A 22,199-nucleotide genomic window follows, 5' to 3' on the forward strand; every position below is an offset into this window, starting at 1 on the left:
TTGTACTGCTAGAGCTTCGTCCTTTAATTTACTTACTGCTTCCTGGAATTTCTCTCCGAACAGGTTATCTCCTGTACATGGGAGATTTGTTAGTTTTTCGTGCAAGTCTTCACATATCGAACTGGAACGTAACCATGCTAGTCTGCGGGCTGCGATGGCTGTTGCAGATGCCCTGGATGATGTTTCATGTGCTTCGTAGATTGATTTCAAGAGGTGTCGAGAACATTCCGCCATGTCATGAAGAGGCTGAGGTATCTGTTCCGCCATTGAGGAATGAGTACCTTTCATAGCTTGCATGCATTCATAGAGGTATTGCACCATGTAAAACTGATGTTGCATAATTCTTGCAGTTAACATCGAGTTATGGAATATTTTCCTGCCAAACTCATCTAAATATTTGTTGTCTTTTACTGGTGGAAAATTGGCATGCAACTTTGTCTTTTTGAATCTTTGCATCGCCGACTCTACTATAAGTGATGCATGAGGCAGTTGTGGTAGAGTGTATAGTGACGCTTTTTTCATACGAAATTTTATGTCTGTTTCCTGGGCCTCCCAGGATTTTGTAAGACTGAATGCAGGATATCTTGTGGTGGAAGAGATGTTGGTTCCACTTGAGTATCAAAAATCTTTAGAAGACCAAGGGTTTCTGCCCTAGGGTCTGTCTCTTTCTGGACCTCTAGGTGTAGAATGGAACCCATTTTTTCTAAGAATTTTGGGTATGTTAGGTCTTCAGGAGGGGAATACGGTTCCTGTATGTGGTCCTACAGGTCTGAGAGACATCCCACCGATGATGAAGGGGATGTTTGTATTGAAGGAGAATCTAAAGATGTCTCCTGGTTATGAGTTGGTGAGGTTGGTTGGTCTAACATGGGAGATGTCGGTGGGTTTGTCAACTGCTGTTCAGTGGTTTGTGCTCTATGTTGTGTAGCATTTCCATCAGCAGTATTAGTCATTTGAAATGATGATTGAAGCGTCTCGTAAAAGTCTGCTAAAGACTGAGATAGTTGGTAAAAAGCTTCTCTTGTATGAGAAGGCATTATCATACGACTGTCTGGTTGTTGAGTGATAACTGGTTGAGGTGAAGTTGTAGGAACTTCCCTATCTCCTTGTAGTTTATTGATTGAACTATTCCTTGAATATTCTGAATCTGAAGAAGTGCGCGAGGAAGAAATTTGTACTATTTTCCTCTTTGAGCAGGTATGAGCTTTACGAGATGATATAGAAGTAGAAGGACTTATCTCCCATGTAGCACTCCTCTTTGGTAATTTATTACGGTGGGAGTGACTTGAATACTCGTGATATTCATCAGATGATGTATCAGTATCCGTGGCTCCAGTCTCTGGAGAAGAGCTGTGTGAAGGGTACCGTTTCCGCTTCAAGCTCGTTCCATGCGCAGATTTTGATCTATGCATTGATTTAGATTTATGCGCAGTTTTATGCTTACGCGCATATGTGGAATTATGCACAGATATGCGCGTATGCGCGACGGTAGACTTATGCGCACTTGTATATCTGTGCGCGGAAGTAGATTCATGCGCAGTAGTAGATGTGTGCGCATATCTTTTTGATGCGGCGCGCACATGGGTCATCGGCGCCGAAGTGTTTGGCGCCGTACGCATAAGTTTCATTGTAGTCTGCGCCATACGCGCAAGTTTCTTCGGCGCCGAACACGCAATGTTTTCCGGCGCCGTACGCGCAGGGTTCTCTGGCGCCGTACGCGCAGGGTTCTCTGGCGCCGTACGTGCAGGGTTCTCCGGCGCCATGCGTTTCTTCTGCGCCATGCGCGCCGGAAGCTGTAAGCTGCGCGCAGACTCCTTTCTCGGCGCCGATATGTCGTTCTGCGCAGACAGCGTCATAGGCGCAGAAGTCTTCGGCGCTGAGGATTCCACCTCCGATGAGGTATGTTGCGGCTCTGTAGGCACTGGGGATTTTCGAGAACCCACTGGCCTTTGTCTTTTTTCCTTTCCTTTACCTCCTATAGTGGAGGACTTAGGATCCAACTTTAAAGTTTTCCTTTTTGGTGGAGCCTATGAAGTGATCGGGCCAGGCGATGAATGAGCCTCCGACGGATCTCGTGAGGCAAAATGTTCCTGCAGCCTATAGGCCCTTTGTTTTAATGCTCTGGGTGACATCTTAGAGCAATACTCACAGTTGTCTCGATTATGACTTGGTCCGAGATATTTATAACAGCGGTCGCGTCCGTCCGTGACTGACATTCTTTTTCCACAGCTACAGGGTTTGAACCCCGGTTTTGACAATTTTTTATTTATTTATTTATTTATTTCTGTTTTTAAACTGAGGAGAGTTCAGCTCCGCGTGCGATCCCGCTCGCGGAAAAAACAGACTGAGGAGATACCGTTACTTTCCTGCGCGGGAACACACGCGCAGCCGCAGAGAGCAAAGCTCTGTTCTCTGCTTTGACAAGCTCCGCCTCCCGGGCCTGATTGACAGATCCCATGACAGCATGGCTAATTCAGCCCTGCTATCGACGGGAAACAAATAGTTGCTCAGCAGTGCATGGTTTGGAGGGAGGTATCTTCGCGAGATACTAATGAACTGAGAAGTTAGAGCATCCCAAATATAAAGATTCTAATAAAAGCAAAAGTAGTCCATATGCCTAAAAGTAAAGAACTGCCTGAGTTAAAATGATTCCAAATTATCCCTGTCAACTAATAAGCAGGTTATTAATATAAACAAGCAACATACTTTGAAATATTTGTATGCCAATACAAGAAGTCAAATAAATAAAATGGGAGAGGAAGAATATATAGCACTGAATGAAGAAGTAGACATAACTGTCATTTCAGAAATCAGGTAGAAGGAGGATAACAAATGGGACAGTGCTATACAAGGCTGCAAATTATATCGCAATGATAGGGCGGATTAACTTAGTGGGCAGGTGGTGCTTTATGTTAGGGATGGCATAGAGTTCAACAGAATAAAGATTCTCTAGGAAACTAAAGTATAGTAGAATCATTATGGATAGAAATCCAGTATGTGATGGGGAAGAGTATAGCAATGCCACTATGCATGTGGCAAAATGATCAGACGGACGATGAAATACTAAGAGAAATTAGAGAAGCTAACAAATTTGGCAGCACAGTATTAATGGGAGATTTCAATTACTTCAGAAGAAACGTTGTGAACACAATATTTATATTTAGATGTTGTCAGAATTATAGATTAGGGACCTTCATAACATACACAGTGCTCCAAGATTCGGAGGCCTCGGCCACACCCCCGAAACGCCCCAGGGCCGGAACCACGCCCGCGGCCCTGCCCTCAAATGACATGCCGCCGCGACACACCCCCCCAGGAAAGCCCCGGGACGTATGCGCATCCCGGGGCTTGCGCGTCGCCGAGCCTATTCAACATAGGCTTGGCGCACGCAGGGGGAACTTCGGGCAGGTTTTCGGGGGGTACGCGCCTGCCCCTTTGAAAATCTGGCCCATAGGATATACATCTGTAAGTTTAACCTCCATATCAAGTGGGCAATTTTATGTAACCCGACCATCCTGTTGGTTACCATTAAGCCCTGGGCGATACTAATTAGAATAGGTTAGTGGGTGGGGGGAGGACCCATTCAAATTCAGTCCTTCCTTTTAAGGGGTCTGGGAATGGCCGTCTCCCTGAGAGGCTATATAACAACTCTCTCCTGAGTGTCTACAGGCAGTCCCTTAAGTTTTGGAGAGTTAGGGAGTGGTAGGTGCTTACCTTTTTAATACTTTTCAGGACCAGGCTAACCCATCCTGGGAATCCTGACCAGGGTCTACTCCCTAGCTGGGTTGATTCCCCTGCTGGTTTGTTTTCGGGATTTAGAGCTTTTAGTGGTAGGAACCTCACTGGACACCTGAGTCTTTCTTGGATTCAGGGCACAGGGAACCCTGTGTCTGGGACGGCCAGGGATAGGGAAGACCTGCTCTCGGAGGTGATGACCCGTTGTAAAGAGTAACTCCAGTGTTATATTCGGTTAAGGCAAAAAGACATTAAGTAGAGACATCCAGGAGGAAGATTTTTGGCTGCCCCTTCCTTCCTGCATTGGAGCAGGCTAAGAAACCTGTAACCAGGGATCCCTCCCATAAGGGATCCAGAGGAGAGACTGAGTCTGTATAATTCTAAGGAAGTACAAGAACTGTAAAGATCCTGGAGGACACTTATCTGGAGTCTTCATCCACTGGGGAGAGAGACAGTTTACGCTCTTGTAAGGACAGGATTTTTGGCCATCTGTGAAAGGGGATTTCCTGATCAGCTTAAAGGTTACCCTGCCCACCAGGACCACCTCCTCACCTAATCCAGAAGGATGGATGGATCCTTGCCTTTTGAAAGTTTCCTGCACAGATAGAGCTAAGGAAAGAAAGACTGTGGTACTGGAAACAAATTTATTGTGCCATTTGCAACTCATTTTTCAGTAAAGACTTTGTCTGACACTAACTCAGTGTGTCCAGTGTCTTTATTTGGGCAGGCACACAGCACTCACAGAGAAGAGAAACTGCCCCTCTCCCAGGGACAACTAGAAGGAAGTTAGTCACCCCTGCACTGGGTCCTGAAAGTAAATCTTCCACCCATCTGAAACAATTCACACCCTGGAGAAATGGGCACAGAGACAAGCTAGCCAGGGTTCGTGCCCAAAGAGTTTCCAAATTATTTTATGGCGCCACCCATGCAGAATAGACACACCAAGAAAGGGTTACAATTATAACAGGCAATTCACACAGGTAAAACACTGTTTTACACATGGAAATGCCTTTGAAAATTATCCTCTGTAAAACTACTGATTTGGCTGCTGATGTAAAAAACAGAGTGTTATAACTGTGTGCTGAAATTTAGCACACAGTTACCTAACAAGATAATTTTTTTTTTTAACTTCCAATGCAGTAACAAGCCGATACAGTACAGTGAGCTAAGTCGGAGCGCACTGTTAGCCTGCTATTGGACGCGCGTTTTCCCTTACCCCTTATTCAGTAAGGGGAGGAAAATGCGCATCCAACCCGTGGCACCAAATAGCGCCCTCAACATGCAAATGCATGTTGATGGCCTTATTAGCGCCGACCTTTGGGTCGGCGCTAATTTCTTCCGGCGCTGGAAAAGTGCACAGAAAAGCAGTAAAAACTGCTTTTCTGTGCACCCTCCGACTTAATATCATAGCGATATTAAGTCGGAGGTCCCTAAGAGTAAAAAAAATAAATTTGAATTCAGCCCACGGCTGTCGGGCCGAAAACCGGACACTCAATTTTGCCAGTGTCCGGTTTCCGAGCCCGTGGCTGTCAGCAGGCTCGAGAACCGACGCCGGCAAAATTGAGCGTCGGCTGTCAAACCCGCTGACAGCTGCCGCTCCTGTCAAAAAGGAGGCGCTAGGGACGCGCTAGTGTCCGTAGCGCCTCCTTTTCCCCGTTTCTACCGTGCCCCCTAATTTAAATACTGCATCGTGTGCACCGGGAGAGCGGGCGTTCATCCGCTCTCCCGCGGACTTTACTGAATCGGCCTGTAAGTTAATGGTATACAAATGCATTGGAAGTTAAAAAAAAAAATTTAACAAACCAGAAAATGTGCAAAAAAAAAAAGGCTTAGAGCATAGCAAAACATGATTTATATGCATAAATCATATTTTATATTTTATTTACTTATTTGTTTTCCTATACCGATGTTCATCGGACATATCACACCGGTTTACAGTGGAAACAGGGAGTCTGTTAGAGTAGACTTCTTGTTTTACAATGGAACATTGTCATTTAAGATTAAACATTTTTAACATTTTACATTGAACTTTGTGACATTTTACATTGGAACATTTTACATTGAACTTTATAGCCTGTTGTATTGAACTTTATAACATTATGTAGTGAGACTTTACAGTCTTTTGTGATGAGACTTTGTAGTAAGGGTAGTAGAAGGTCTGTAGGGAGTCATAATGAAGCATTTTAGGGGAAGAGAATTTCATTGAAGGTTTGCATCCAGTGTAGTCAGAAAGCTTAGGTTTTTGGGGGTTGATCACAATATGTGAATATGCGGATTTGATGTGGGTGTTGAGGGAGGGGGGGGGGGGGTGTGTGTGAGGGAGCACGCGTGTTCTTGTGTTGGGTGGTCGTTGGGGTATGCTTTTTGAAAGAGCCAAGTTTTTAGGTTCTTTTTGAAAGATTGGGTTGTGGGGTTGATCCTGAGTTGGGGTGGTAGGCTGTTCCATAGTGTTGGACCTGCCACTGTTAGGGCTCGTTCCCTTGTTGAGGTCAGGTGGGCCATTCTTGGTGATAGAGTAGGAATGAGTCCAGTGTTGGTGGATCGGAGAGATCTCTGGGAAGCTTGGAAATGAAGGGCAGGGGTCAGCCATTCGAATTTTTCAGTGTATAGTGCTTTGTGTATGAGTGTTAGAACTTTGTATTGAATTCTGTGTGGGATGGGTAGCCAGTGCAGGTTTTTGAGGATTGGTGAGATGTGTTCAGATTTTTTGGTGTTTGAGAGTGATCTTGCCGGCAGCATTTTGGAGTAGTTGCAGTGGTCTGAGGGTGTTGGATGGGAGGCCCAGGAGTAGGGCATTGCAATAGTCGAGTTTGGAGAATAGGAGAGCTTGGAGTACTGTTCTGTAGTCTTGGGCGAGAGAAGTGGTTTGACTCTTTTGAGGATTTGCAGTTTGAAGAATCCATCCTTTATTATTGAGCTTATATGTTTCTTCATGTTAAGTTCATTGTCAATGAGTACACCAAGGTCTCTGGCTAAAGAGGATATTCTGTTGTATGTACTGAGATGTTGTCTTTAAGAGGTGATATTGTCTTGTTGTTAATGTGGAGTATTTCGGTTTTGTTATGGTTAAGGTTGAGGGACATAAGAACATAAGAAAATGCCATACTGGGTCAGACCAAGGGTCCATCAAGCCAGCATCCTGTTTCCAACAGTGGCCAATCCAGGCCATAAGAACCTGGCAAGTACCCAAAAACTAAGTCTATTCCATGTAACCATTGCTAATGGCAGTGGCTATTCTCTAAGTGAACTTAATAGCAGGTAATGGACTTCTCCTCCAAGAACTTATCCAATCCTTTTTTAAACACAGCTATACTAACTGCACGAAGCACATTCTCTGGCAACAAATTCCAGAGTTTAATTGTGCGTTGAGTAAAAAAGAACTTTCTCCGATTAGTTTTAAATGTGCCCCATGCTAACTTCATGGAGTGCCCCCTATTCTTTCTACTATCCAAAGAGTAAATAACCGATTCACATCTACCCGTTCTAGACCTCTCATGATTTTAAACACCTCTATCATATCCCCCCTCAGTCCGTCTCTTCTCCAAGCTGAAAAGTCCTAACCTCTTTAGTCTTTCCTCATAGGGGAGTTGTTCCATTCCCCTTATCATTTTGTAGCCCTTCTCTGTACCTTCTCCATCGCAATTATATCTTTTTTGAGATGCGGCGACCAGAATTGTACACAGTATTCAAGGTGCGGTCTCACCATGGAGCGATACAGAGGCATTATGACATTTTCCGTTTTATTCATCATTCCTTTTCTAATAATTCCCAACATTCTGTTTGCTTTTTGACTGCTGCAGCACACTGCACAGACGATTTCCAATGTGTTATCCACTATGACACTTAGATCTCTTTCTTGGGTTGTAGCACCTAATATGGAACCCAACATTGTGTAATTATAGCATGGGTTATTTTTCCCTATATGCATCACCTTGCACTTATCCACATTAAATTTCATCTGCCATTTGGATGCCCAATTTTCCAGTCTCACAAGGGTCTTCCTGCAATTTATCACAATCTGCTTGTGATTTAACTACTCTGAACAATTTTGGTGTCATCTGCAAATTTGATTATCTCATTCGTCGTATTACTTTCCAGATCATTTATAAATATATTGAACAGTAAGGGTCCCAATACAGATCCCTGAGGCACTCCACTGTCCACGTCCCTTCCACTGAGAAAAATTGCCCATTTAATCCTACCTCTCTGTTTCCTGTCTTTTAGCCAGTTTGCAATCCATGAAAGGACATCGCCACCTATCCCATGACTTTTTACTTTTCCTAGAAGCCTCTCATGAGGAACTTTGTCAAAACGCCTTCTGAAAATCCAAGTATACTATATCTACCAGTTCACCTTTATCCACATGTTTATTAACTCCTTCAAAAAGTGAAGCAGATTTGTGAGGCAAGACTTGCCCTGGGTAAAGCCATGCTGACTTTGTTCCATTAAACCATGTCTTTCTATATGTTCTGTGATTTTGATGTTTAGAACACTTTCCACTATTTTTCCTGGCACTGAAGTCAGGCTAACCGGTCTGTAGTTTCCCGGATCGCCCCTGGAGCCCTTTTTAAATATTGGGGTTACATTTGCTATCCTCCAGTCTTCAGGTACAAATGGGTGATTTTAATGATAAGTTACAAAGTTTTACTAATAGGTCTGAAATTTCATTTTTTAGTTCCTTCAGAGCTCTGGGTGTATACCATCCGGTCAGGTGATTTACTACTCTTCAGTTTGTCAATCAGGCCTACCCACATCTTCTAGATTCACCGTGTATTGATTCATGTCCATCTGAATCATTACCCATGAAAACCTTCTCCATTACGGGTACCTCCCCAACATCCTCTTCAGTAAACACCGAAGCAAAGAAATCATTTAATCTTTCCGCGATGGCCTTAATCTTCTCTAAGTGCCCCTTTAAACCCCTTGATCATCTAACAGTCCAACTGACTCCCTCACAGGCTTTCTGGCTTCGGATATATTTAAAAAAGTTTTTACTGTGAGTTTTTGCCTCTACAGCCAACTTCTTTTCAAATTCTCTCATAGCCTGTCTTATCAATGTCTTACATTAACTTGCCAATGTTTATTGCTTTATCCTATTTTCTTCTGTTGGATCCTTCTTCCAATTTTTGAATGAAGATCTTTTGGCTAAAATAGCTTCTTTCACCTCCCCTTTTAACCATGTCGGTAATCGTTTGCCTTCTTTCCACCTTTCTTAATGTGTGGAATACATCTGGGCTGTGCTTCTAGAATGGTATTTTTTAACAATGACCACGCCTCTTGGACATTTTTTACTTTTGTAGCTGCTCCTTTCAGTTTTTTTTCTAACAATTTTTCTCATTTTATCAAGTTTCCCTTTTGAAAGTTAGCACGAGAGTCTTGGATTTGCACACTATTCCTTTTCCAGTCATTAAATCAAATTTGATCATATTATGATCACTATTGCCAAGCGGCCCCACCACCGTTACCTCTCTCACCAAGTCCTGTGCTCCACTGAGAATTAGATCTAAAATTGCTCCCTCTCTCGTCGGTTCCTGAACCAATTGCTCCATAATGCTATCATTATTCCATCCAGGAACGTTATCTCTCTAGTGTGACCCGATGATACATTTATCCAGTCTATATTGGGTAATTGAAGTCTCCCATTATTACTGCACTACCAATTTGGTTAGCTTCCCTAATTTCTCTTAGCATTTCACTGTCCATCTCACCATCTTGACCAGGTGGACGGTAGTATACCCCTATCACTGTAGTCTTCCCCGACACACAAGGGATTTCTACCCATAAAGATTCAATTTTGTATTTAGTCTCATGCAGGATGGTTATCCTGTTGGACTCTATGCCATCCCGGACATAAAGCGCCACACCTCCTCCCGACTGCTCCTCTCTGTCATTGCGATATAATTTGTACCCTGGTATAGCACTGTCCCATTGGTTATCCTCTTTCCACCATGTCTCTGAGATGCCAATTAAGTCTATGTCATCATTTACTGCTATACATTCTAATTCTCCCATCTTACTTCTTAGACTTCTGGCATTAGCATACAAACATTTCAAAGTTTGTTTTTTGTTTGTATTTTTATTCTGTTTTTTAATTGATAGGGATAAGTTAGAATTTTTTAGCTCAGGTGAGTTTTTAGTTACAGGCACTTGGACTACTTTTCTAATTATTGGAACCTCACTGTCGGGATGCCCTAATTCTAATGCACCATTAGTATCCTTTAAAGATACCTCTCTCCGAACCATGCACTGCTGAGCGACTGTCGGCTTTCCCCTTTGTTCTAGTTTAAAAGCTGCTCTATCTCCTTTTTAAAGGTTAGTGCCAGCAGTCTGGTTCCACCCTGGTTAAGGTGGAGCCCATCCCTTCGGAAGAGACTCCCCCTTCCCCAAAAGGTTCCCCAGTTCCTAACAAAACTGAATCCCTCTTCCTTGCACCATCGTCTCATCCACGCATTGAGACTCCGGAGCTCTGCCTGCCTCTGGTGACCTGCGCGTGGAACAGGGAGCATTTCAGAGAATGCTACCCTGGAGGTTCTGGATTTAATCTTTCTACCTAAGAGCCTAAATTTGGCTTCCAGAACCTCCCTCCCACATTTTCCTATGTCGTTAGTGCCCACGTGTACCACGACAGCCGGCTCCTCCCCAGCACTGTCTAAAATTCTATCTAGGTGACGCATGAGGTCCGCCACTTTCGCACCAGGTAGGCATGTTACCAGGCAATCCTCACGCCCACCAGCCACCCAGCTATCTACATTCCTAATAATCGAATCACCAACTATGACGGCCGACCTAACCCTTCCCTCCTGGGCAGTAGGCCTTGGGGAGATATCCTCAGTGCGAAAGGACAATGCATCACCTAGAGAGCAGGTCCTTGCTACAGGATCCTTTCCTGCTACACCTGGTTGGTGATCTCCCATTATGAGACCTTCTTCCTCCAAGGCAGCACCAGGGCTGCCAGTCTGAAGTTGGGACTTGACTGCTATGGTTTATGTGCACAAATTATTTTCCACACATAAAATATGATTTATGTACACACAAAACTCAGCACAAAAAGCATTTTTTGTGTGTATAAATCATTTTATGTGTAGAAAACATGCTTTTTGTGCACACAAATATTTTTTCTATATAAAATGCTGACTAAAGACCCTGGCACCGTAATTCCAGCTTCTGCCTGTAGACTAACGTTAGTCCTAGAAACTTTACTCCAGAAGTAAGACCTCCAGCACTAAGAAAACACAATGTAAGTCAGCGCGTCTCTCTGCATTAGGGGCTAATAGCTAATGCTTTCATTAGCATGGGATTTCATGCACGAGCACTCACTTAAACGCACATTATTGTGCACAAAATTCCTTGATCTATCTGCACTGAAGTTTGTTCACAAAAGTGAAATATAACTGTAAGCTCTACCAGGTGCCCCTTATTGCATCAGCCTCTTGATGAGTCATTCAGCTTGAAAAGATACTTAGGATTCATAATAAATGTTGTGTAGAATTTTCTGTTCTTTTTATTAGTACTAATTTTGGATCTTTTCCAGAAAAAAATTGACCTTCCAGAAGGAGCCACTGTACCTGCTTTGGGTTTGTCTAATAAAGCCATATTTCAGGGTAAGAGTGAATGGTAATTTTAATAATTGGGCAATTATGTGCATTTTTTTCATTTAGACAGGGCAGCAGCTTCTTACTGCTTGGGTGTTCACCCTACTCACTACCATTTATGGCAAGAGGGAAGGAAGATGACTGAAGTTGAAGTGCCTTGAGATGTCCTTTGTAGCTGCCAAAGGTTTTCTTAATGACTAACATCGTTCTGTTGTAGCTCATCCATTTCAACATCAGTCCTTTGACTGAGGTGCAAGAATGGTTCCCTCTGGTGTGTCCTTAAACTATCACTGCTGTGTGATGGCTGAAATTCCCTTCTTTTCACACCAGCGGGCCGATACAGTACAGTGCCCTCCGACAGAGCGCACTGTTAACCTGCCTTTGGACGCGCGTTTTCCGCCCCTTATTCAGTAAGGGGCGGAAAACGCGCATCTAACCCGCCGAACCTAATAGCGCCCTCAACATGCAAATGCATGTTGATGGCCCTATTAGGTATTCGCGCGCGATTCAGAAAGTAAAATGTGCAGCCAAGCCGCACATTTTACTTTCAGAAATTAGCGCCTACCCATAGGTAGGCGCTAATGTCTTCCGGCACCAGGAAAGTGCACAGAAAAGTAGTAAAAACTGCTTTTCTGTGCACCCTCCGACTTAATATCATGGTGATATTAAGTCGGAGGTCCCGAAGAATAAAAAAAAAAAAAGTAAAAAAAAATAAAAATTTGAAGTCGACCGGCGGCTGTCAGGTCGAAAACCGGATGCTCAATTTTGCCGGCGTCTGGTTTCCAAGCCCGTGGCTGTCAGTGGGCTCGAGAACCGACGCCGGCAAAATTGAGCGTCGGCTGTCAAACCCGCTGACAGCCGCCGCTCCTTTTGCCCGTTTCTACCACCGGGCCTCATTTAAATACTGTATCGCGCGCACAGGCGAGTGGCCTTTACTGAATCGGCCCGCTTATGAATACTGTCTCTGTGGCATCTCTAGGTCCTGTTCGCCCAAAGAGCAGAGAGAAGTTGCATGGGCCTATTTTTGATTAAAGTTAAAGTTTGTGTAATTGATAGAGGGTAATAAAACGACTTGCTATGTCTTCTTTTTTTTTTATTAACAGTTTCCAAAGGATACCGCTTTTTTTAAAAAAAATTTTAAGAAAGTTATTTAGCAAATGGGAACTAATGGATGTAGTCAGGCTCAAATACATTAACTTTTCTTGATCTTACTAAAAACAAGTAGATTATTTAGATAATATTTATTGTATCTTATTTTCTGACCAGTACATTTTACACTGCATATTTATGAGACATATTTTGTTTGAACAGGAGATTTGTCTACACAATCTGTTGATGAAAAGCACAAGTTCAGTAATACATCAGATCAATATTCCCAGGTTTATTTTCAACCGATCAACCTTACAGGTACAGAATAAGAAAAGAATATTTCTTATACAATGTGTGTGTGTGTATGTGTAAACAGATATATTTTTATCTATTTATATATATAGAGAGAGAGGTGCAGACAAATTTGAAACTATTTAAAACTAAGCTGAAAACATGGCTTTTTAAACAAGCTTTCTTGAAAGACAAAGAGAAGGAGGAAAGCAGTCGATAGATAAGGACGCACCAAGCAATCAGCTTTTTTCTTTTATATCTCCAAATACATATTAACGTAGATTTGAACCGCTTTACAGTTTCCTAACCGACATTTAACCTTTAGTCAACACATAGTCTCTATTATTAAAATATGTTACCGTTCTGTGTTGGCACATGTTTAATTTGTAAACTATACCAATTATATTATTTTTTTATTGTGCCTTTCTGTAAACCGTTGTGATGGTGAATTAACTTAACGACGGTATACAAGAGTTTTTAAATAAATAAAGGATGTTGTATAAATTTCTCTATATATACATCTATCTTTTGTAAAATAAATTTCATTAGCAAAACAGTATGGATTGCAATGATAGAGCAGTTAATGCTCAATTAGCTTCAATTAAGAGAATTACACCCACATTACATTACTCAGAAAATAATTCCCCAATACCACAGAAAAACCAGGAGTCAAGAAAAAGAGATACAGTAGGCTTAGGTAGGATAACACATGTGACCCACAGTCACCCATTCTTGACAGATGGGCAGCCAACAAGTATACCCCCCCCCCCCCCCCCCACACACACACACTCAAACGGGACATTAAGGAATTCATTTAAAACCAGGATTACAGTGGGCTCTGGTAGAATTAGACCTGTGATGAGGAGACACACACTGTATCAAGTGCAACAAGAACAAAAAGTTTACTCTATATTAAACACTGAAGAAGTTCTTGAGAAAAACATTGAAGTGTTACCAGAAAAGAGAAAAAGAAACCAATGCATGCAGAAATTCAAGATCCATAACCAAAAGAAAAAGCTCATTGAGATGGAAGACTCTATCATCAGTGGCACAACTGCAAAAGAAAAGAGTGAAGTGAATAACAAATCTCAACTAAAGTCTCATAAGGAGTCCAGGAATAGCAATAACCTTAATGAGAGAACCTGGAAAGCTATGACCACAAATGCTCATAGTTTGGGAAATAAAATCCCAGATCTGCAGGCCCTAATGACGGAGGCGAAATTGGACATTGTTGCTATCACAGAGACATGGTTCACAGAATCTCATGATTGGGATACAGCAATACCAGGCTATAACTTGTTAAGGAAGGACAGAGTGGATAGAAAAGGGGGAGGTGTGGCTCTTTATGTCAGAAACAATATCCAAGCATCCGAGCTGCAAGGAAGTTGGGGCAATGAAGAAGCACTATGGGTCGATCTAAAAAAAGATGACGGAGCATCCATTTATATTGGAGTGGTTTACAGGCCTCCAAACCAAAACGAAGAACTGGACAGAGATCTGGTTGAAGACATCCATAAGATAGGAAAGAAGGGAGAAGTGGTGATCGTTGGTGACTTTAATATGCCAGATGTTGACTGGAAAATCCCATCTGCAGAATCTAAAAATAGTAGAGCGATAGTGGATGCCATGCAAGTAACTTTGTTCAAACAAATGGTAATGGAACCCACTAGAGAAGGGACTATACTCGACTTAGTGCTCACTAATGGAGATAATGTTTCTGATGTCCAGGTGGGCGCCCACCTCAGCACCAGTGATCATCAAATGGTATGGTTTAATATCACTAAAAGAATATGGAAAAGAAGCACAAAGACCTGAGTTTTACAGTTCAAAAACACAGACTTTGAAGAAATGGGGAAGTACCTGGAGGAAGAACTAAAAGGCTGGGAGAAAAGAGAGATGTGGATCAGCAGTGGGCCAATCTAAAAGGAGCAATTACCAAGGCAACTACTCTATATCAGCCCGATCCAGTAAAGTCCGTGGGAGAGCGGACTAACGCTCGCTCTCCCGGCGCGCGCACCGGCCCCTCGCCGGTGCGAGCGATCCAGTATTTAAATTAGGCGACGCGGTGCAAACGAGGAAAAGGAGGCGCTAGGGACACTAGCGCGTCCCTAGCACCTCCTTTTGGCCTGGAGCGGCGGCTGTCAGCGGGTTTGACAGCCGACGCTCAATTTTGCCGGCGTCGGTTCTCGAGCCCGCTGACAGCTACGGGCTCGGAAACCGGACGCCGGCAAAATTGAGCGTCCGGTTTTCGGCCCGACAGCCGCGGGCCGAATTCAAAATTTATTTATTTTTTTTTTTACTTTTGGGGACCTCCGACTTAATATCGCTATGATATTAAGTCGGAGGGTGCACAGAAAAGCAGTTTTTACTGCTTTTCTGTGCACTTCCCTGGCGCCGGAAGAAATTAGCGCCGACCTTTGGGCGGCGCTAATTTCTTAGAGTAAAATGTGCGGCTTGGCTGCACATTTTACTTACTGGATCGCTCGGGAATACCTAATAGGGCCATCAACATGCATTTGCATGTTGAGGGCGCTATTAGGTGCCGCGGGTGGGCCGCGTGTTTTCCTCCCCTTACTGAATAAGGGGTAAGGGAAAACACGCGTCCAGAGCAGGGTGACAGTGCGCTCCGACGGAGCACACTTTACTGGATCGACCTGTATGTTAGAAATGTAAAGAAAAGCAAAAGAAAAATGAAACCTATCTGGTTCTCAAAGGAGGTGGCTGACAAAATTAAGGCTAAAAGAACAGCATTCAAGAAATATAAAAGATCCCAAAGGGAGGAGCACAAAGAAGAATATTTGATTCAACTGAGGGAGACGAAGAAATTAATCAAGTCGGCAAAAAGTCAAGCGGTAGAGAGGATTGCCAAGGAAATAAAGAATGGTGACACACTATTTTTCAGATACATCAGCGAAAAGAGAAAAGTTCAAAGTGGTATAGTGAAATTGAAAGGTGGAAATGATCAATGTGTGGAGAGAGACGAAGAGATGGCAGAAATATTAAACTAATACTTCAGTTCTGTGTTCACTAAAGAAGACCCTGGAGAAGGACCATCTCTACACAACAAGAAACTGGAGGGGAGTGGAGTAGATGAAAATCCTTTTACAGTAGAAAATGTATGGGAAGAGCTAAAGAATCTGAAAGTGGACAAAGCCATGGGGCCTGATGGGATTCATCCAAGGATACTGAGGGAGCTCAAAGATGTGCTGGCGTGTCCGCTGTGTGACCTGTTCAATAGATCCGTAGAAACGGGAGTGGTGCCGAGAGATTGGAGAAGAGCGGTGGTGGTCCCGCTTCACAAGAGTGGGAACAGAGAGGAGGCTGGTAACTACAGACCGGTTAGCCTCACTTTGGTGGTGGGAAAAGTAATGGAGTCACTGTTGAAAGAGAGAATTGTGAACTATCTGCAATCTGGAGAATTGCTGGACCAGAGGCAGCATGGATTCACCAGGGGAAGATCCTGTCAGACAAATCTGATCGACTTTTTTGACTGGGTAACCAAGGAATTGGATCAAGGAAGAGCGCTCGATGTCATCTACTTGGATTTCAGCAAAGCTTTTGATACGGTTCCTCACAGGAGACTGGTGAATAAAACGAGAAGCTTAGGCATGAGTGCCAAGGTGGTGGCCTGGATTGCAAACTGGTTGATGGACAGAAGACAATGTGTGATGGTAAATGGAACTTTCTCTGAAGAGAGAGCGGTTTTAAGCGGTGTACCACAAGGATCGGTGTTGGGACCGGTCCTGTTCAATATCTTTGTGAGCGAGATTGCGGACGGGATAGAAGGTAAGATTTGTCTTTTTGCGGACGACGCTAAGATCTGCAACAGAGTGGACACGCCGGAAGGAGTGGAGAGAATGAGACGGGATTTATGGAAACTGGAAGAGTGGTCGAAGATATGGCAGCTGAGATCCAATGCCAAGAAGTGCAAAGGCATGCATATGGGGAGTGGAAATCCGAATGAACTGTATTCGATGGGGGGGGAAATGCTGATGTGCACGGAGCAGGAGAGAGACCTTGGGGTGATAGTGTCTAATGATATGAAGTCTGCGAAACAATGCAACAAGGCGATAGCAAAAGCCAGAAGAATGCTGGGCTGCATAGAGAGAGGAATATCGAGTAAGAAAAGGGAAGTGATTATCCCCTTGTACAGGTCCCTGGTGAGGCCTCACCTGGAGTACTGTGTTCAGTTCTGGAGACCGTAGCTACAAAGAGACAGAGACAAGATGGAAGCGGTACAGAGAAGGGCGACCAGAAAGGTGCAGGGTCTTCATCAAATGACATACGAGGAGAGATTGAAGAATCTAAATATGTACACCCTGGAGGAAAGGAGGAGCAGGGGTGATATGATTCAGACTTTCAGATACTTGAAAGGCTTTAACGATCCTAAGACAACGACAAACCTTTTCCATCAGAAAAAAATCAGCAGAACCAGAGGTCACGAGCTGAGGCTCCGGGGAGGAAGACTAAGAACCAATGTCAGGAAGTATTTCTTCACAGAGAGAGTGGTGGATGCCTGGAATGCCCTTCTGGAGGAAGTGGTGAAGACAAAAACTATGAAGGACTTCAAAGGGGCATGGGATAAACACTGCGGATCCATCAAGTCTAGAGGACGTGAATAAAGAGGGGGTGGCTCGCATACAGAATGCTGAACAAGCAGCAGCCCTCAAGATAGAAGGGCTCAAAATAGAAGAACAACAGGAAGCCGCTGCTGCCACAGCCGCCGCCGAAGTGCGCAGAAAGGCTGAGCTAGAGATCGCCTCAGACCTGTTGCAGTAAAAGGGAGAAGCAGCAGCCCTTGAAGCCCTAATTAAAGGTCTTGTTGTGGGGGGGGGGGGGGGGGGACAGTTGTCACAGCCATGAAAAGTAGCAGAGACAGGGATCAATAACCGGGGCCCGCAAGCCCAAAAGTGGAAGGAGGCGGCAGAACACTGCACGGAGCGGCAGTAGCCTCTGTGGCAGTAGCCACAGAGGCATTCACGGAGCGGGATGCCAGTGGTCGGTGTTGCACCTTCACGGAGCGGAAGGATGGAGGGCTGCCATCTCCAAAAAAAAAAAACAGGGGTGGGTAAGAATATGTAAAATTACCGGTGAGGTCATAGGCTATAGGTATTGCCAATTATTAGGCTTGTTCAATATTTGTTGTTTGTTAATGTGGCTCGCGGAAATGGGGGCTACTACCTGGAGATAATACCCTTGTTCAGTGTACATACACACAGTTGATGAGACTCCATCATTGATCTGGTCTTCAACGGCAAGAGGTAATGTGGAAGAAAAAAAAAAATTTGTATTCACAGGGAAGCGAGGTGTAGCTGGGCAGATACTTTACTTTCAATGCATGCCCAGCGTAGCTCTTTGCTTCAATGGCAGGGGGAATGAGGAAGGGAGGGATCTGTATGTGGATTTCATAGTCTGGGTGGACAGGGGCAGGGGTGTGGCCTGCTTATTGCTGCGGTTACTACCCCTAATTGAGCTGGATATTCACTTGGATGCAGTTCCAGCGCTGCTCTCTACATTGATAGTGGGGGGAGGGGAATAGAACTAGAGAGTACTAGAAGCCAAGCGTAACAAGTATGAGAGAGAGGAAAAAAAAAAAAGTACATAGCTTGCTGGGCAGACTGGATGGGCCGTTTGGTCTTCTGCCTTCATTTCTATGTTTCTATATCTGAGACTGAGTTTATATTTTAATTTGAAGTCTTAGATGACATGAATTTGGTGGTCTCCACTCAGTCCTCACTTAACCAGAATCTACCTTACAAAGCAATCCCATATAATTTGTTCCATTTTATTAATTTCTGTTTTGAAAAGGATCAAGGATGAGCTGTGTTGAATGATGAGCTATCTCTGAATTATCCCTCAGATATGGCAGAGTACATGAGTAGAATCTTGAACTGCAATTTCCCAAATAAATCAAAGTTGCGGGCAAAAGTAAAAACTAGCATCTGTTACTACAGCTCAGTACTCTTTGCATGCGTAAATGTTCATCAACTTAAATTGTCTTAAAAAATAAGCCAGACAAAGTTAATAAAAACAAGTCACTGAAAAAAGAATTTCTGTTGTAAGAAACATAAGCTCTCTGTACATGTAACTGCTTTCCTTATTCTAGAACCCCCCACAGAAGATCACCTCCTACAGAATACACTCTGGCCTGAAGTTCAAAAGCTGTAAGTTATGCTACCAATATTGCAAACTTAAATGGATTGGTTTTGAATTCAATTAGTTAATATTCTTCTTTTCAGATTTTATTCCATTTTCTTATATACTAGTAGAAATGCCCATCAAAAATAATAGGAAATAAATATTATTCAAGAAAATGTACAGAGAATGGACATGAAGAGGATAATTTTCAATAGCATGCATAATTCAGCACATACATGCATAAGTAGGTGCTCCAAAGGTTCTGTCTGTGTTTTACAAACTTTGCAGCCAAATCCGCACAATTTATAAAATACTGCATATCTCTGCCCTGGAAGTACGCATGTATGTTTCAATATCTGTACATTTTTTTAATACAAGAATCTACATAGTTTGCAGTGATTTTTCATCCATGAACATGACACTCTTCTCTCTCTCTTGTCCTTCATCCAGGCCATGTTTTTGTTGAAACTATTCATTTCTTTTTGCTCAGGTATCACATTTCTTTCATTTCTCTTGGTTGGAGTCTCCTTAAAAAAAAAATAAAAAAATCTTATTTTCGCAGGGGACAGAATGTCAGGTAAGTAACCCTTTAAACCATGCCACAAATGCAGTCATAAAATGGCCTCAGCAACCTTAATAAGTGTTGTCTGCTGCTTGGGTGTGTCTCATGATGATTCAAGTTGTGAAAAATGCACCAAGATGTCACAATGGCATTTAAATACCATCATTTCAAACTTTTTAATGAAACTTCTCCTTCTGATGCACAAAAACCTCCAAAAAAGAAGTCACAGTTACCAAAGTACCGTGGTTGAGTCTTCATCTTGTGCTCACTCTAGCCAACAGAGAGACACATCTCCTTCTCTTGACTTTTTACCACTGTCACGCTTCAGAAAAACTATCATCTGAGAAAAAGAAGCACAAAAAGATTTGAGGCATCTACTAGGGCACCATCTCATTTGGCTCTAACCAGTTTTGCACCAGTCACATCACAACACCAAACATTTTAGCACCATCCTTACCAGCGCTATCTACTTTGGAGCCATATGTTTTAGCACCAGAATCAACAGCACCATCTGGCTTGGCACCAGAAATAACAGCACAGACACTATCTACATAAAAAAAAATTAGTGAGTAGATTCCCCTTCGACTTTCGTACCAGCGTCTGATACCTCCTTAACAAATTTTCCACTGGCCCATAATGTCCAAAAAATGTGGAAAGATTTTGTGTATAATTACATGGGGGATGACCAAGTGCAGTTCAGAATCCTACACCCATCCTGAAAAAGATGTTGCAATGTATGGCTTCGGGCCTATCTATAGCTCCTTTTCAACAACTTCCAAGATGCATTCATCTCCTTCATCAAATCATAAATCTGGTTCTCCAGTTCTCATTTCAAATTATAATTCTGATCATCGGTATCAGTCTTCATATGTTTCCTTCTCAAATCAATCACCTCCAGGCTCTTCTGAACCCTACCTGGAGACAGCAAGAAGACATACCCTTCCGGATGATCTAACTTACCTGCAGTTTATCCAGAAGATATCAGAATCTGTCTCTTTTCAGCTTCAAGAGGAACTTGAACTATTAGAAAACTTCCCAGAACTCTTTAAAATATATAAAAGTTCCAAAACAGTCATGTGTAATTCCTGATATTAAGCCATACAGAATTTACAAACCAAGATATGGTCTAATTCTCTCTCGGTTGCTCCAGTAGCCTGGAAAATAGACCTTAAATACTATGTTAGAAATTGTCCAGAATGTTTGCTGAGATATGGATTGAGAACCCCTGCTCTAGGACAGCAATGCACTTTGTATTGGGAGCAAGCATAGTTATAAATCCTGAGTATTTGAATAGAAAAATTCAGTCAAAAACAAGTGAAAACATGATAATCATTTTGACAGTGAATTTTGCTGTTCAAACACTATTGTATTTCACCCTGCCTTCCCCCAAATCCCAGCACCAATTCATCACTCTGCCCCCAAATCCCACTTCTCCACTACAGTCCACCCTCCTCTGAATTCCAGTTCCCATCCCATCAACAAGGTGCAGCTGCAGCTACTCTAATTTGTAACTCTCATAGATTAACATTATTGGATACTTTCGGGATCAAAGCATAACACTCCCTTAGCATAAGGGCATCAAGCTCTCCCTCCAAATCTGCCTGCCATTGCTGGACAAGCTTATAAAAAATGGGATAGGTTTTAATATGCTGTAAAAAGGTAGGAACCCTGCTTTTTGGCAAATAATTTTAACAATGCAGAATAAGAAGAAGTATCAAATGCCCTAGAATCTTCTGACCTGATCTTTTGAAAATGGGCCACTCTGGAATCCCAATTTATCTCTACATTCCTCAAAGGAGTTCAAATTGTCCGATTTTGGATCTACAAAATCTTGCAAAACCCATTTGGAGGTGACCTTCGTAGTCTGTGACTTAGGTGAACACCAAAGAAGGGAATCTCAGATTGCTTTCAGGGGCAATTGTAGGGATACATGTATTTCCAAGGATAAAAACTTGCAAACCAAAGCCCAACTATGGCGAACAACCTGCACCAATTCAAATGAAATTTGGAGCTCCTTTAATTCCTCTGATCTAGCTTGTAACACAAATTTTGGGCTCAAGTGAGCACAAAGGGCTACCATTTGATAATCAGTATGTTCAGACTTAGCAATTAACCAGTCTCCTAAAAAGCATAGATTCGCTGCCCAAATATATAGCTTAAAATCCGGAACACCCAAGCCTCCCTTTGTTGTCGGGGCTGTCAGAGTAGCATAAGATAGTTGTGCCTTTTTCCCCCGCCAAATAAAAGATCCTATCATTTTCCTATCATTTTCTCTATGGCCCGGAATCATAAGTAGTAGGAGAGATAACAATTTGGTAATCATTTTTATAACCGCAATGTGTTCTTGGATTGAGAGAGGGCAGCGCCTGCCAACTGCTCAATTGGTGGCGCAGTTTTTCTACAAGCAGTAGGACATTGATAGCATGCTATTTAGCTGGGGTCTTGTGAATGTGAATGCCTAAGTATTTGATTGTGTCTCCAGCCCACTTGATCGGGAAATCTTCCCAAATTGATTGCAATATACCTGACACATCCAGCACCTCTGTCTTATCCAAATTAAGCTTAAACCCCCAAAATACCAAATATTCGGAGAAAATCAGTGGCACTATAGGGAGTTCAACCTTAGCATTGGACAGCAATAGAAGGATATCATCTGCAAACAATAGGGATTTAATAGAGAATTTACCAAGGGATATCCAAGCCACTTCCCTCATCTTTCATAATTTCAGAACAAGGGGTTCCATTGTCAAGATAAACAATAATGGGGGTAATAGACACCCCTGCCTCATCCC

At 42.9% G+C, this 22,199-nt stretch overlaps 1 protein-coding gene across 3 annotated transcripts in view; it reads left to right on the plus strand.

The window, feature by feature from the left end:
- ELP2 (elongator acetyltransferase complex subunit 2) overlaps positions 1-22,199 on the plus strand; it is a 751,239-nt gene that overhangs the window by 522,144 nt on the left and 206,896 nt on the right. For 2 of the 3 annotated variants that reach the window (XR_003854644.1, XM_029589989.1), the window contains exons 14-16: positions 11,267-11,336; positions 12,639-12,734; positions 18,814-18,871. Coding sequence is in view for 1 of the 3 variants with exons in the window: in XM_029589989.1 (XP_029445849.1) it covers positions 11,267-11,336; positions 12,639-12,734; positions 18,814-18,871 (224 nt within the window). In the remaining 2 variants the exon portion in view is untranslated. Of the gene's footprint in view, positions 1-11,266; positions 11,337-12,638; positions 12,735-18,813; positions 18,872-19,335; positions 19,423-22,199 lie in introns of all 3 variants that reach the window. The other variant, XR_003854643.1, reaches the window with a different exon arrangement.

Source organism: Rhinatrema bivittatum, chromosome 2 (genome assembly GCF_901001135.1).
Source record: "Rhinatrema bivittatum chromosome 2, aRhiBiv1.1, whole genome shotgun sequence".
NCBI classification, from domain to species: Eukaryota; Metazoa; Chordata; class Amphibia; order Gymnophiona; family Rhinatrematidae; genus Rhinatrema; species Rhinatrema bivittatum.